The following is a 17,373-nucleotide window of genomic DNA, read 5'->3' on the forward strand; positions in this document are numbered from 1 at the left end:
TCATCAAAATTTACCTGTGTGCTTTTCTTCGACAACAGGTAGGAATTTTGTGGTAATTCAGTTTGCTCACACCCTGTTATATTCGTCCTTTCAACGCCTATTTTTACAAGGTAATATTGAATTTGCGTTTTGTATTATTTACTTGAATTGCTATTTTGTTGTATAGAATTGAAAGAGGGAACAACGCATGAAGCTAGCCTAGGTCTATAATAATCTAGCCCCTGGCCTGTCCTCATTGATTTATGAGATAGGGTGGCACTGGTAGTAGGAGTGTCGGTTTCTTTAGGCACTTTTTTTTGGGCCATACTATGAGTTGAGGAATGTTTAGCCTAGGGAAATGTATTCATGCTACTTGTTTTAACAGGGTGTGTTTGTTTGAGTTCCAACACTAGACTTTCAACCTCATTTTGTTTTAGTATGGCCGGCTATCTACAGACAGCACCACAGGTCCATGACTGGTATTTTCAATTATGAACAATTTTAAGTCCATGCTTATTCTCCGGCATAACACTGCATTCTGGATCCAGTGTTTTGAATTGGGGCGGGGTGGTATTTTTACAATAAAGAGCAATATATATTCATAAAACAAATTATTTATGTCTATTTATTTGTTGCCTTCCTACCATTCCATTTTCACAGTTTAACTTAAATTATTTGGTGACCTTAAAAAAATTAATTGTTTCTGTTTCATCAACTGTTACAAAATTATTCGTAAATTATTCAGATGAGAAATTGTTAAAGGTAGTAAGAATCTAATTTTGTGCCAACCTGTATTGTTTCAAGAATTCTACCATGAGTTAAATAAATTATCCTTTAATTTAATATACATTTTCTAAATTTTATGAAATAGGTTATACAATATTAATAATTAAAATCCCATTTAGCTCAAAATGTTCAATGGTTACTTAGTAGTAGTCCAACTCTACCAATGTTATACCCTTTGAAAAAAACGAAAAGTCCCAGAAACACATTTGGAATACCACAATTAATGGGAAAATATTGAATAAAATTGTCTTATATAATATGTTTTTAAAAACATTTACTAAAAAATAATTAAAATAGCATCCTTATTTTAATATTCATCTCCATTTTGTATACTGCCCTCAAGCTTACATATGAATCATACAGCAGTAATTAGCGGATATTCTTTGGTTACAAATTTGAACGCTTCGTCATTGATTACTAGCAGTAAGACTGCTTTCATATAAATAATCAATAAATTATTGTGGTACATAGAGACATTTTGCTTTATGGCTGATAGGTAAATATTAAGATATCGAGAATTGTACAGCTTACACTTCAACGACAAGTCTATCGTTCGGGTGACGAGAATATTTAACCCATGTGTATTCTAATAATATTATAATAATTTTACTTTAAAATAGACATTTTCTTAATCTATTGTCATTTCAGAATTTATTAATCAGCTATAAGTTCATCTCGTTTGCATGTTGTTAACCAATCCATTGCACCGTTGGGAATTAGATTGTCTTAATTAAGTTGAGTTCGTGCTAAAGGAAAATGGAGCGAGTACCACCAGAGAAATGTTTTGTGAGTATACCTTGCTAATTTTGATTGTTTACACATGATGGGTGTTGTACATTAGTTACCAGAAACAATCCATTTTAATGTTCCCAGTATTAACAATTAAGTTAATTTGAGGATATAAATATGTATAGCATTTGTAATAAGTGGAATCCATGACCAACCAAGAATCATCATTTTTATTTTATAATATCAATGACTTGATGTTTTCAATAAAGATAATAAACTATTTTGTACCTCAAAGTGTCCCCTCATAAAGACCTACTGTAGTTTTGAATACATCATCATCATTATTTCCATTAAACATTTAAATATACGGTACAAAATGCCTGATTTGAACCATGAAAAATGCAAATGAAAGGCAATGTACAGCACCACTGAACCATACTCAATCAGGCAGAGTGTTTCAATACGCGGTGAAATCCCCTGTGTTTAGATCGTGATTATAATTATGATATTGAGTACAGAATTTAGCTTGGTCTGTTAAACCGTGTATGCACTCAACCATGAAGACTCGCTATATTACCACAACCAGAGAATGTCTGTTAAAATCAAGTCTGAAATGGGAAAATACAAAGATGGCTACCATACTGTTAGCAACCATTTTGTTTTGATATAAAATGTTCTCAATTATGAATTGTCAAGTTATTTTCAACACGTCAACTAGCATGAAATTACAACTATCAAAGAAAATGAGTTATTACATTTGATTACGTGCTTTACATTCACAAGTTTGATCACTGAAATGATAGCTGCCATGTTTCGCTGCCTTTTTTTTTCATTCAAGGCAATAAAGTTTGATTTCAAATCATTTTGAATTTCACAGTCACTTTTATTTTATAGTTGATCTTTTTCTAAAATATCGAATCTGATAGTGATAGCATTTAATACATCATTAATATTTTATTATTTTCGGCAAACACAAATTTATACAAACATTAACAGACAACAAGAAATACTGTAGCTTGATTGCACATTTGAAATATTTTACTTGTGTGGTTATAATCTAATTTGGAAAAATAATAATAGATTTGCCAATTAATGTTGGGATTTACTGAAGTTTTTATATAATTTAACTATTTTAAATAGAGCTATTCGTATGCTATTACAGGAAAAAAGCCTTTTATTGGCAAAGTTGATGTAATAAATTGATATCCTTCGACAGAAATAGAAAAGACAAAAATTGTTTGGTTAGACCCTTGTATCTGTGGCGTTTCCCCTGGTTAGACTTTTGTATTAATTAACTATTGGGCTTTTCCCCTAGTAATAGATATTAAATAGTATATTACTAATCTTTCATTCAATTTCACTACTGTATGTATTTTTATTGTGTGGTCACAAAATCAACATAATATGTAAATCATGCATTGCAATTTGTGTACTTTCTGATTTTACAATACAATATGAGTTAAATAATAGAGTTAAATAATGATGTTTATCTCTTTGTCTATTGATAAATAAAGCAAAATACAAATTAGGTGGACAAAATATGATAGACAAGTGTGACCGACTTTTACCGAAATCATAAAAAAATAAAATGTTTAATACAAATTAAATTGTTCATTTATTTCAAAAATATGACGACGATGGTGAGACAATTGTTTTGTCATGATTCATACAGTCAGTATTTTTATTGTTTTTCTGTCGCCATTTTGCAATTGATTATACAGTCGTTCTTCTTGGTAATCTCACAATCTACTCTTGGTGAAATAAGTAACATTGTGAGTTAATGGCTAGGTACTTTGTCCAATAAATCATTCTCTATTAGTTCATAATGATTTCAACCAATAACATACTACAATCCTTCGTAACAGTAGAGATTTATTTTAGCATTATTTATTAAAATGTGATTTTATGTTCCTTAAGAAAAGGAAAATTGTTTTATATCTCAGACTTATTTACATAATGTATTTTATTCATCTGGATGTGGAAAGTAAAATATTTTAATAAAATATTCTACAGTGGTTATTATACAGTCTGGATGGAAATGTTTTATTTCAAATAATGTATAATAATATAGCTATTCATCTATCACAACTGTTATTATCACAAAAAAAATTTATTTGTTATCTTTTCGTCGTTTTTTGTGGGCTTCCTATCGCAAGCTTCTTGGGGTTTCCTGGAGGTCCCTTTCATCTTCTTTAACTTTTTTGTTCTGTGTTTTGTTTTTGATGAGATAATTAAGAATGTATTTAAATTTCTAAGCACCAAAACATTTCATATAACATTGTAAATTAACAGCACTTTTATTTACCATGTTGTTTTCACAAACACCCTAAAAACATCCCTTATGGCCATGAAATTTAATGTACTGTTTGTTACTGTACTTACTTTATTTATGTAGAAGAAACGTATTTGTTTTCTATTTTACATTGATTGAAAATATCTTAAATTTTGAATCTACTGTAGTAACTATAATATTACAGAAATTTAAATACACGTTCAAGCCTGCGGATTTGAGGTCAATTATATAGATTGTGGTCGCGGCGATTTACTGTTTCACAAGCATTGGATCTATAAATTCATGCTCTTTGTTGAACCGTTTGTCGTACTTGAGTGATTTCTATTGAAGAGGTGTGATCTGAATGAAATTAATTCAAAATATAAATTCCAAATTGTTAATAAAAACCTTTTATTTCCCTCCTATTTAAAGAAAGAAAAACACTTATTACCAGCTGATTGTTCATGTGTCCGTATTAGAGAATGATTGTTAACTAAGCTACCAAAAAACAACACCTATTTTATTCTATTAGAAAGTTACACAATTTCAGTCACAAAATTGGTATTTTCATTTTGTTAGAAGCCTAATAAAATGATGGTAAAAATGAATGAAAGTTTTTCAATAAATGCTGTTGTGATGACAGCAGACACTTCAAAATTCACACTCATTTCCCTTCCAATTTGTTACTATTTACTGTAAACAACATTCAAAAGTGGATTAACACTGTTCTAGAAAACAAAAATTTAATTAAAGAAACTGATTTTAATTCACAGTTACCATTGAGTTCTTGGTTTTCATTAAGCTTAAAAATGATCTTTTACATCCATGACATTTTAGTTTAAGATATTGGCATTGACAAGAGAGTGTGTCCCTAATACAGAACTTAACGGATAGACCTTGCAATATGTGATGAATGTACACTGACTAAAATATAATTTTTAATAACATTTTTTTCTTAAATTCATGGTTCTGTATCTGACAGACACTAGCCAACACTTTGGACAACCTTGAGTCAAAGTTTACAAAACAAAACACAGAATATATAGATTGAATAAACACTGAATATTTTTACAATGTTTTTGATTTTAATTCATGGTTCATTTCACTAGCCAGCAGGACAAGCTTGGGTCAAAGTTCAACAAAACACAATTGATATTAATATTTCTTAATTGAAAACTGACGTCATGTTCTTGTTTACCAGAATAAAAGTCAAGTTTGTTTTGTTAACAAACACTAAACAGAATTTTAGACTCCTGGTTCAATTTCTATTCAAGTTATATTCCAGTTTTATTTTTCTTGGCGTTCTATCCTTTCTTTTCCTGAAAATATTTCCATTATGAAGAATCAAAGTGTTTGAAAGCTTTCTTGTTAATTTTCTGTAATTTTGTTTATTTTATTTTACCGTGTTATTGCCAACAAGAGTTTTATTCAGAATGTTGTTTTCTTTAGTTATTTAGAAAAGGTTAAATTGTAGTTTATCTATAGACTTCATGCTGCTTTAAATTCAAAAGTATTGTGATGTAAATAATGGAATTTGACCTTAAAAACTAAAAAGCAAATGAAACACAAACCATACAGTTAATCCATTACTTCCAACCAGTTTTAAAAGGTTGGTAATTCACAGTATACTTTAATCACAAAGGACCTTATATTATCTATTGTCTTTTCATATGGACTTTATAACTGTGGATCAAACCAATTTAAGAGCTTAGTGTGTTTACTGTGTTGGTTAGAAACTTATTTTTACTTGTGTAGAATAGATGATTTCAGTGGAGTAATGGCTATGACTGCTCACTGGCTAAATCCAAGGCATCAGGACATAGAAAATGAGCAACCCCAATGCAACAACCAGCGTTGGAAGGCCACTTAGGAGTGCTCAACCAGGGCCCCCTGTATTACATCACTGGATGATTCACTACTGTATATTGTTCTTTAATTTATTTTATGTTAGTTATTAGCAAATGTATTAATGGGGTTATGGTCAAATCAAGCCTATTTTAAAATTAATTTATAATGGTATGTTTTTCTTTCGTTAGCACTGCGGCCTAAGTAAACGGCAGTTTGAGATGCTGAAGATTAAAGTGGAAGAAAGCAAACAACGAATAACACTGATGGAAAGCGAGTTCTTACAGAGTACACTGTACACAGAAAATGAATTGGATGACACGCAAAATGAGATGCATAAACTGCACAGTAAATATGAAAGGTAAGCCAGCAGCGGATCTCTAACACCACTTGACACATATTCTTAACGACTTGTATTATTTTAAGTTGTTACTTACCATACGTAAATTCTTTTACAACAAAATCAGAAAATATCTTGAATTACTGTTAAGTGTTTTATTAAATGTAAAGTATTTCAAGATTTTAAAAGCAGGAATATCTATGTGTGGCCCACCACCAATTTTGTGAGTGCTTTTGACACAAATCTGGAAAGAACTTTTATTATTTTTGTAAAAGGAAATGGTACAAAGATGTCTGCATATCAAGCAGAAGGAGATTCCGTGTTGAAATCTCTGTTGAGGCATTTTTTTCATTCTTGCAGATTTTTTTATCTTGAACATTTAAAAATTAATTAATTACCAATATGCTTTCTTTATTTCAATACTATATATACTATAAAGGTCAGTTTACACAGACGAGTGATAACGGTAAGCAGTAAAATGTAAGCGGAAAACAAAAATATTGAATGATTCCTTATGACCATTTACACAAAATGTGGAGCGGAAAACCTCTCACGATACATACAAATTTTATGTGGGACAAGCACACTGTTTTCCACCTACCGTTACCGCTCATCTGTGTAAATTGGCCGTAACAATAACATTTTTAAATTGGCAAATACAGGTAACCATAATAATTTATGTCAGCACTTACTTTTAAACATTTCAAATGCAGTTGTACTTGCAGTTCACAAGTTGAAAACCTTTTAAAGTGTTTCTGGATGTTTTATGAATCCCATGAAATTTATCATTTCTAATGTTCAAATGGCATTCCAATGCTTATTGGTTATTTGGATTCCTAAAGGCAAACAGAAATGTTAACGTTCAGTACACTCAACTTTCCAAAATCTTCTAAAATAAATATTTTAACTAGCCCACCTGTTTCCGGTAGAGTTGACCGATACTACAGTAAGGCCAAATAAAAAAATAATGTTAAAAATTGTTTCATATTCCATCCATCAATTTTTAAAGCTATTTTTAGTTATTTTTTCATGGTCATATTCACTAAAGATATTTAATTGAAAGAATCAATTAATTTTCCATAAAAATGTCATTATCGTTTTCCAACGCCTGTAAACGTCAAATTATTTTTTAGACTATTTTCCAAATACAAAACATTAAAAGTACTGTTCTTAAAAAAAAAAAATTATATTCCCGAACATGATTACATTTTACATTAAAAAGCTCATATTTATTTGAAGCGCCGTAGAACATGTTTATTTATTAAAAAGAAATGTAGTATAATATAAATAAACAAACCTTCTCTTGTTTGAAACAAATCAATTATCAATAATGACATTTAAAATGAAGATGACCCAATAAATATTCAAATATTGATTAAGACATACAGTACAGAAAGAATATACTGCTTCGCATCTACACGTAACCTTTCGTAGCCTACAAAGCCTGTACAAAATGTTGCAATCATTATCTCTTGTAATATTACTTTTACTATTTGAAATTGATTAATTGACATAAAATAGAATGCTTATGATTCAGGTTTGATACAGTATTGGGTTAGTCATAATTGCTTTCTTGGCATAATTAAAATAAACATTGAAAAAACTACAAAATATCATACAAATTATTTAAATTCATTATCATTTTTACAATTTTGTTATTTACAACTTCATTTATAGAGGGTAACCATTCCAGTCTGTAAAAATTATTGCCAGTTGATATCAGTTTATGGAATTTAAATAATAATAATTGAATTGTAGTATGCATCATACTTTGTTGTTGCTACATTATGTTAATTGATATTCTGTCTGAAGCAAGTGAGTTGAATAATGTCAAAGTAATTGGTAGTGATTGAATTGTTTACCGTCATTGTTTATTCTTAAGTGTCTCTTTTAGCGCTCTTAGAATGAATCATCTTTTAAAGGGAAAATTTAGATAACTTAAGGGTAGAATAACTCACTGTAAATATATTTGAGTCAGATAGGTTAGCAAAGGCTGTTTATGTTCAGACATAATTCCAGGGCCTAGCACCTGTCCAATGTATCATCTTAACAGAGGCACCTGCACAATTGCCCGTTACACAGGAAGGTGTCCCTTCAACAGGGTTGTCTTCTGAACAAGGGTGCCCCAAAGGAGAATTATAATCTGACTGGGGCAAAATTAAATAGATTTTTCAATAGCAGTGTCTACAAACATCATACACAGTGGCGTAACCAGAAACCGGTAGAGCGCTAAACATAATAGTCAGTAAAAAATAGGTATAAAAATTAGTTCATAAATTAATTTACTGTAGCTGTAAAAAGTGGGAACAAACACCTTGGATCCTCCACCACCACTCATGCATCAGCTATACAATTATAATTTCTCCTTTCTTTTCTACCTTGTATCTTCAGACAGCTCAACCCAGGTTGCTTAATTTCAGATCTACAGTGTCTGAGATTATTTGACTTGCTAATTTTTAGACTTAATGTAAGAACTCAATAATGTGATCATCAATAACTTCATACATATTAAGCCGTCAATAGATTATGCTCATTAGTAATATTCATAAAGAAAGATATTGTGCATGCTTTACTATAGGTACAACTGCCTCACAGTCTTAAGTACAAACTTAAAACAAAACTGCATACAGCAGGAATCAAAGGAAATGTTAATGTTTTGGGTGCTTTACTATGGGTGAATCGTCTATTTTAAGTACAAACTTTATATGTGTAGCAGATATACCGAACCATGATGTACTAAAGGCATATTTAAAATGATAATGACAGTAATATTTTACGATTTTTTTTTAGATTGGAACAGAGCCACAGGGAACTGCATGAAGTGAACTCTGACCTTGAAGAACGAATATTAGATATTGTAAGTTTATACTGTAATGTTAGATACACATGCATCATCATAATTGTGAGTGACAATAAAGAGATATTAACTATTAGTTACACAAACTACTTGGTGTTGGTAGTCTAGTTTGGATAAACAATCTTCCAAGCATCAAGTAAAGCCTGTTTTCCTGTCGACGTTATTCGATGCTATCGTTAACAATAATCGGCGATCTCCTACGTACTGTAAACATTGAAATGTTAACGATTTACAGGAAAAGGTACTCGCTATCGTTATCATTTCAACTTGATCAATTTCAAACGATCGTCGTTGAACTGTTAACGATCAATGACGATAGCGTCGAATAACGTCGACAGGAAAACAGGCTTAAGCAAAATGTCAACCGTGTGGAACATTTCTATATGAGGGCGTGGTTGCTGACTGGTCCGTTAATATTAAGGAGTGATTTAGGAATTTCTAACTTTTCATATCAAATCCCTAGCATGAGCTATTTTCTGTTTATCTGGGTAGGCTAGGCACGTAATAGACTTTATAATGTTATTACTTCTCCACGCCGCCGCCGCCATATTTCCCATCAAATTTTACTTCCTTTTTTCATGAAGTGTGCAGCCTATGAAAAGGAGAAACAAGCTTTGAATCGAGAGGTCGTGTCAATAAGTCAGAAACTACTCGATGCAAAGTTTGAGATCAACAAGTTGGAGGAAAAGAATGTAAGTTTTTTAAATGTTATTTTATTTTTATTTCTCCTGAGGTAATTTCTTTTTTTATTTCATTCATTTCAAAACCAACAGATATAAAAAAAGATGAGAGAAAACAAAACAATTTATACAAATTCATTCACATTAAAAAATGTTTAACAATCATAGTTCTAAAAAAAATAAACTAAAAATATATATGATCATCTTTATCATCATTTATTCAAAGTATTATTCATTCACAACATCAGGTTATCTTACACAAATGTTTGAAACACTGTACGTCAAAGTCTAACGATCATGTAGACATAATCCATAGTGTATAACACAGATTCAATATTCTTATTCAACATCAAGCCGGTATATTACACCAGGATTAAAGTCCATTATCTGTTGAAGGTTCTTAAATATGATATCAATTTTGCTTAGCAACAAAGACGTGCCTTCCACGTCAGAATTCAAAAAACTTAAAACATATGATTCTTGAAATGAAATGTGGCACTTTAAATGATCGTGTTCATCATAATTTATTTTCACGTCGTTATTATTGCCATATTACGTTTAACTTCCCTAGGTATATTTAAAGTAGGAGTACTACAGCGTGGATGTAATGTACCAAACTAACATTTCATTTGATTACATAAATATAACTTACTTCTGCTGATTCAGCAAGTTCTGATTGTTTATGCCTAAATAAATTTATGATTGTGTTTAAAATAATAATAGGTATAATAAAATAAGCTTGTGTAATCTAATAACATATTTTTATTTATTTATTTATTTTTTATTTCTACAATATTTACAGAGGGTGACGCTACCAGTTCTGTTTCAGAGGAGCTGATATCCAGCAGCACAATTTATCCAAATTAAAATAAAAAATAAAAAAAACTGTTTGTTCTTCCTATCTAATTAGTGCATTTGGTACCTCGCGTAAGCGGCCGCTGCCACATTTTTTTACTAACAATTAGATTTTTTGTATGGTAAATTACCTGCCGGTAAGCGGCCACCCAAACATTTCGTATTGACTTTTATTTATTGCATTTCTTCTGTTTTTTTACTACAGTACATCTGTACTACATGCTGTATGCAGCTTATGAAAATAGCTTTTTGGCTGGCTTTGATCATTATCTATTCACCTCATTTATTTATACTGTATATCTGTATTATGTTAAACATGTCTAGGTACAAAATTAAATCATCTTTTTCGAATTGAATTTACAATACATTAGAATAGTCTTTTTGACTGTTTTTTGCCATAACCTACAATGATACTGTTTTATGTTAAAATGTACCTTTTATAGCAAGCTGTAGTCGTATCGGCAGGTTACATTTTTGTATTGTTCAAGTGAACTATTTTTTATTATGCTTATCTACTACTTTGCTTGTCTAATGTCTTTCTGTATGTATATACTGTTTATATAAAGTCTCCTTCTAGACTGGCTTCATCTTCATTTATTCATGCTGTATTTCATTTATCTAGGGTACCTCTTTATCATATTAAATCAAAGTTCTGTCAAACCATCGTTTGAGCATTTTTTATGGAGTTTGTGCATATTATAAATCTTAATTATCATCATGATGTAGTACTTGCATTAAGTGCTTTGTGAACATTGTTTATTAGTCTTTATAATACTTTACAATGATTATTTCTGCAGTATTATAGTAACTTCAGTATAATATTCATTTACCTAGAATTCCTTTCACTACCTTATAATTTGTTATCATAATTGATAAGCTTAAACTTTACTATTACAGATAATATTATTGTTTAGTGATCCCCGAAGATTCAACTAAAACTACACATTTTGTCTTTATATCCATCAAGGTTACTATCATGATTTCATCGATTTTGGGCATAAATAACATTATAACTTTTTATTATTATTTTTTGCAGACAAGATTGAGGAAAGACTGTGAAATAGCCACACAGCTGCTGCAATGTACACCATCATCCAGCTATGCTCAACATAAAATATCAAATGTAAGTGAAAGGGTTTGATAACTACCTACTTGTTTTATAAAACATAGCCTAGACCCCATGTAAAATACAGTTTTTTGTATTAATGCCATGTAATATTTCATTCCCTTCCCTCACACCCCTCTCTTTCCTAAAGCTCTGTCTACACTATCAACCTTTATGTGACAACAAAATGTGATGAGCCCATATATGGACATGTTGATGTTATAGCACTACCATTTGTGCACATCACTCGTTTTTTGTCAAACTAGTTTGATAGTGTAGACAGAGCTTAACAGAAGAAAAGTTTGGTAGAATGTACTATAACTTGGTCAGGTTGCATTTCATTCACAAATTGGATAAACTTTTTTTCTTTTCCAGTTACCTCACGATGTCCAATATCATGTCCATAAGATAATGGGCGAGATGGCAAAATCAGGAGACAAATCTGCTTTAAATTCTTCATCTAACCAAAGTCCGACATCAACCTCAGGCAACCCAGGCTACATAACAGTCAGCAATGAAAATAACCAACCCCTTTTAAATAGTGACTCTGGCCTTTCTAACGGATTTTTAGCCGGACGCGTGTATGACTCTGTACCGGCGATCATCATAGCCAAAGCTATGCAGCGACGAGATGAGGAAGAGAAGAAAGAGATGGAAAAATTGTTTCCAAAAATGCGTAGATCAAAAATTGAGATGGCATCAGGAGAAATACATGATAAGGGAACCCAGACATATCAACCATATAGGAGTTCACTTCTTTGTCAGAAATGTGGAGAGTGTATCTCAAAAAACAAACCAGTTGAGCCTAATGAGGTCAACCTACTTGACCTTACAGAGGTCACACCTGAAAAAGCTCCACCAGTAAAAGAACGCACAAATGCAAGTTTGATCGCTGATTTATTAGTTGAGTTTGAAGAACAAGCAAAAGTTGATGTGAACTGTAATGGTACTAAACCTGTGGAAAGCAGCGTGGAATTACTAAGCATTTTAGACACACAGACAGTGACAGAACAAGAAGAGGACATCACACAACCCTTATCTGATGGAAAGTTATCAAAGACTGAGGTCGATATGTTTATGGATGCTGAAGAAGAAAAGACAGGTTTGTCAAGATCCAGTTCATCAACGAGTTTGCAAAGCTCAGCTTCAAGATCATCTGAAGCTACTTCTGTTCAAAGTTTGCCAACGGAACCTGTATCAAATCGACCACAGAAAGTGCCATCTAGCACAAGCTTACCCGGAAGTCCCTCAAGAAGAGTCATTCCGCATAAACCTCGTTCAGAAGCTTCAAAACAAAATGGAATCCAACCTAAGGAGAAGATTCAGGAGAGAATGAATGGCAGGTCGCAGACTAGTCACAGTACAAACAAAGTAAATAAGATAACAGATAGTACACAAGAAGAAATACCAATAAAGAATGATGAAAATGATATCGTAACAAAAACTAAACCGCAAAAACAGAAAATTGCGCCTTTGAGTCCGGTTAGAGGAACACCAGATGGGATAGCTTCTAACAATCAGAAGGCATTAGAAAGAGCTCCTGGTGATGTTGCAAAGTCTGTTACTCCCCAACAAGTATTCCAGCAAACTAGTGTATAAAGAATATTCACTTTGATTATTTTAATACCTTGATTCAAACAAAAATACAATCAACTCTCCCAATACCTCACTTCTTTGGGCTGTTTAATATTCTAGAAATTCTGGTATTCGGAATGTGTTTTAATAGTAAAAATGAATTTGGGACCTTTTGGGCCTCAAGAAAAGTATGGTTTTAGGAGAGTTCCCGCTTTTTAGATTTTCCAGTATTTGGAGAGTTGACTGTACAAGATAAAAAAACAACTGTTTAAAATTGGTACATTTGAGGTAATGTACACACAGATAAGAATGACATACTGTAGGGATACAAAAAGATACCAATTTTTTTTAAATTTGTAAACCTTGTATAAAGAATACTAAATTGAATCGAATGTGAACAGACCTTTATTTACACTATGTATTAACTGTGTTCACACACACACATTTAGCATGCTGGCATGTAAGCTATTGTAAATTATTCATACAATTTATATAATATTATATGCTTTTTGTATATGCTTTTGCCCAAATATTGACCATATAGCATTTATGCAATTTCATTTTGTAATCATGTGTGATTTTGTATGCATTTTACCTTATTTGTTTACCTTTATGTAATTCATATACCTTGATAATGGATATTAACTTAAAAAACCAATTATATGATAAGATACATTCCTTACAGCAATAATTTCAGATATGATGATTTCCTCTCATAGACTGTTTTAGCCTTGATACAAGGATGTTAGATTTAAAATTACAATAATAAAAAAAATGTTTAAATTATTCCCTAAAGGCTTTATGTGTGTGCCATGATAAATAAATATTAATGAATTATTGAAAATACTTATATATATAATACCGTTGAAATAGTAAAGTCCATAGATATAGATTCATTGTCATATTTGGTTAGGGTGTTTAGCTCATCTAGACAAACCAAATGGGATGCGATTGTATTCAGCAGTGATTCTGCGTTAGAATCTCCAATAAATGCAAATCATCATCTGAATATTCATGAGCTCAATATCTGGCGTCCATGGTGCGCTCTCTAGTCAAATATGACAAATTTACTATTTTCCTCGGGTATCTGCAATATAATTTTTAAACGACGTACATATTGTATTTCAAGTAAGATGACCTTTTAACATGTTACTGAGATTTTTCATATTATAAAAGGTTAATATTTGCTTCATACAAAAATAACTGAGCTTTGCTATATAATTATAAATTGTTATATAAACATTTTCATACAAACTTATCCTTTTCACATTGCCTAGCAAGTCTCTGAAGTTTCACACAGCGGGGCGTCAATACTCTTTGTATGGTGTGCCATGGTGTGTTTAAACAACAGGGTTTTGCTAGGTCGATGTGTATAGAAGCTCTATAACTTCTCTCTATTAAATATTAAAATGTTTTAATAATAGCAATCTTTGTGAAAAATCTTAGCAAGTTTGGTGTCCTTGAATTAAACAAATTAAATAATTAAATGAATTACAAATGAACATATCTGGGATAGTAATTCAATTTGTGTATGGCGCGCAGTGTTTGTGTATGGCACGCACTTTTTGTGTTACTTTGTTATATAAAACTATAATCAAATCAAAAATATATTGATGATAATCTCATTTTTGTATGGCACGCAATGTTTGTGTATGGCACGCAGTTTGTATGTTACTTAGTTATATAAACTGTAATCCAATGTATTAATAAGTCAATAGTAATTCCACTAGATTGTGTTAAGTCGCAATACATGTAAGTCATCTTAACTCATCTGCCAAATTAGATTAAGAACAACTCCTACTGATTGTATGATTTGCCCTTTTTTAGTGATGCCATAATTTACATAGTTTACTGCAGTAATGAGGTAGCTACTGCACGTTTACTTTGAATTCAGATTACTAATAATTGTAAACTTATTATTTTATATGTTTATATGTGATATGCACTTTGTGAAGTCCTTTGCAATTAAGAATATTGCAATTTTTGTAATTTTTGCATTTTAATTTAAACGCAATTTAAAATAATAATGCTCGTTTAAGAACTGATTGCAAAGTATATTAATACAGTATATTATAGTATATAGAAAAGCACTTGTATAGTAGTCCATCACATTCCTAAATTTTATTGCACTCTATAGCTTTATACAGATTTTAAATTATAAGTTTGAAAAATGTAAAAATTATTTAAAATGTGTAGTTCATAAATCATGCATGAATTATCAAAGTTTATGAATATTCATTAAGACATCATGCATATTGATTATATTACTGCTGACTGGTAATCTAAAACTGAATTTTACATTTATAACTGTTGAATAACTTTCTGTAAATATTGTTCATAATGTTCATAATGACAAACAACATTTTATGTTAATTCGTAGTTGATGTATTTAGTCATTAATGTCATTCTTCAACTTTACTATGTTTTACATGTAAATAGCAAGCAAAGGTGGTGTAGTAGCTGCTTAAATGGTTTCGAAAATATATTGATGTGTTTGTGGTAGTTTGTAGGGACATTCTGAAATATAGATTAGTATTAACTATAAACCTTGATAAAGCAATTCCTTCCATTATCCTATCATATGTACATAAAAACATCAAGCACTAAACAGAAGACATTCTTAACACACATTACAGTACAACAGATTCCATACTCCTTTCATTGTATAGCAAAACTCCAGCGTTTATACATACAGCGTCCATACACAGGTGTTTTCATATGGTGTGCACTAGCTTGGCAATGTGAAGGGTATAAGGATTCACAATACACTCATAACACTCACAGAAAACTTGTAAACACTCGCATTGATATTTTTTACAATTTCCTAATAGCCTAATGTACTTAGTGTTAATAAAAAGTCTCTGTCTATCTGTTGTGATTATTGTATATAATAACTGCACTTTTATATATAGTAATATAGTAAGTAGTCTGATTTAGGTTTTTCCTTTTAGAGCGCTCTGGTTGACTGGACCTCCTTTTCCACAAAGTGTTAACACATGTCCTTATAAAGAACATTCATTCCATGACAGAGGGGCTGTGTGAATCTAGGTTACAGCTAATCATCTTGAAATAAGTTGTTAAATACACAATTTTATAGATGTTTTATATTCGTGTAATGGTACAAATAATGGCATTTGGTGAATGATGAAAGGTTACATTTCAACTCGGCTCGCGCCTCGTTGGAATATAACCTTTCAGCCATTATTTGTACCATTACACTCATAAACATTCATTATTTGTATACTATTAAATTTAATTCATTAATAATGTATTGATATTGAGGTAGGGAGCTTATTCAAAGGTTTTAAACCTACCAGCTTTAATTAAATTATTATAATTATATTCATCATTTCTTATCCATTACAAACCATAGTGTCATATAGGTTGTATAGCGTATTGTTTATGACAGGAAAAATCACAATAATTTATACTACTCCTAATAATTTATCTTTAATCTTTGAATTTGTTATACTGTTACTGTAATAATGTTAAGCAATTTATTTTTCTCCTATGACATAAGAAGACACATGAATGTAATGTGTTTAGTTTAGAGTAAAGCATTGTCTACACTATCTTTATTTGCAAAAAAATGTGATGTGCCCATATATGGACATGATGATGTCATATCACTACCATATTTGAGCACATCACACTTTTTTTGTTTTTTCAAGTTACAGTACTTTTTATTCAAACTATATAAATAAAAATTATTTCTATTCCTTCATTACATAGCTTAGTCAGGGAGGTATAATACCTCCCTGACCTAGTCTACTCTTTTAGCAAACTTTTTGTTTGCAAACTATGAGTTCGCTCGAGTTAGCAAACTAAAGATTGCTAATGTAGACTTCTACAGTACGTCAAACTTTGGCACTCAAAGTGTGCCAAAAATTGTTTTGCAAACTTTGAAGTTTGCCAGTGCAGGCTAGACTATAATGGAGAGCTTTCGAAATAGCAACTCGGTTTAGGCGAGATTCGCAAGTCAGATACAGCCCTGCGTCGTCTGGAGGGAGGCAACGCGGAGGGAGGCAACACGGAGGGAGGCAACATAGAGGGAGACAACGCAGAGAGAGGCAACGGCAAATTGTGTTGCTTGTTCCACGGTCCGCGGAAGTTTTCTTGTATCTGCATGTTCACTATAAATTGCATGCTGTGTTGCGTATGCATCGCACACTGCCGCGTCACCTATTTCGAAAGCTCCCTATTAACTCCTTCTTAACAAACAGTACAATACCTAAACATGGATGGGTTATTTACATTTTATTGATGTTGTTATTTCAGTAAGTATTAATGGATTAGTTGTAGAACTAACTGTTTTTGCACTCATAGTTTTACATTATATATTTCTATTGC

The 17,373-nt window shown here is 31.3% G+C and overlaps 2 protein-coding genes across 2 annotated transcripts in view; both read left to right on the forward strand.

The window, feature by feature from the left end:
* LOC144851903 (uncharacterized) overlaps positions 1–17,373 on the forward strand; it is a 90,013-nt gene that overhangs the window by 18,275 nt on the left and 54,365 nt on the right. The window lies entirely within an intron of this gene.
* On the forward strand, positions 22–14,312 carry LOC144851902 (uncharacterized). Its single transcript, XM_078709558.1, has 7 exons — positions 22–110; positions 1,414–1,551; positions 5,803–5,972; positions 8,742–8,808; positions 9,393–9,500; positions 11,380–11,466; positions 11,824–14,312. The coding sequence occupies exons 2-7, from the start codon at positions 1,522–1,524 to the stop codon at positions 13,045–13,047; spliced, it is 1,686 nt and encodes a 561-aa protein (XP_078565684.1). The 5' UTR covers positions 22–110; positions 1,414–1,521; the 3' UTR covers positions 13,048–14,312.

The sequence above is a fragment of the Antedon bifida genome, chromosome 9 (assembly GCF_963402885.1).
Source record: "Antedon bifida chromosome 9, ecAntBifi1.1, whole genome shotgun sequence".
Lineage (NCBI taxonomy): Eukaryota > Metazoa > Echinodermata > Crinoidea > Comatulida > Antedonidae > Antedon > Antedon bifida.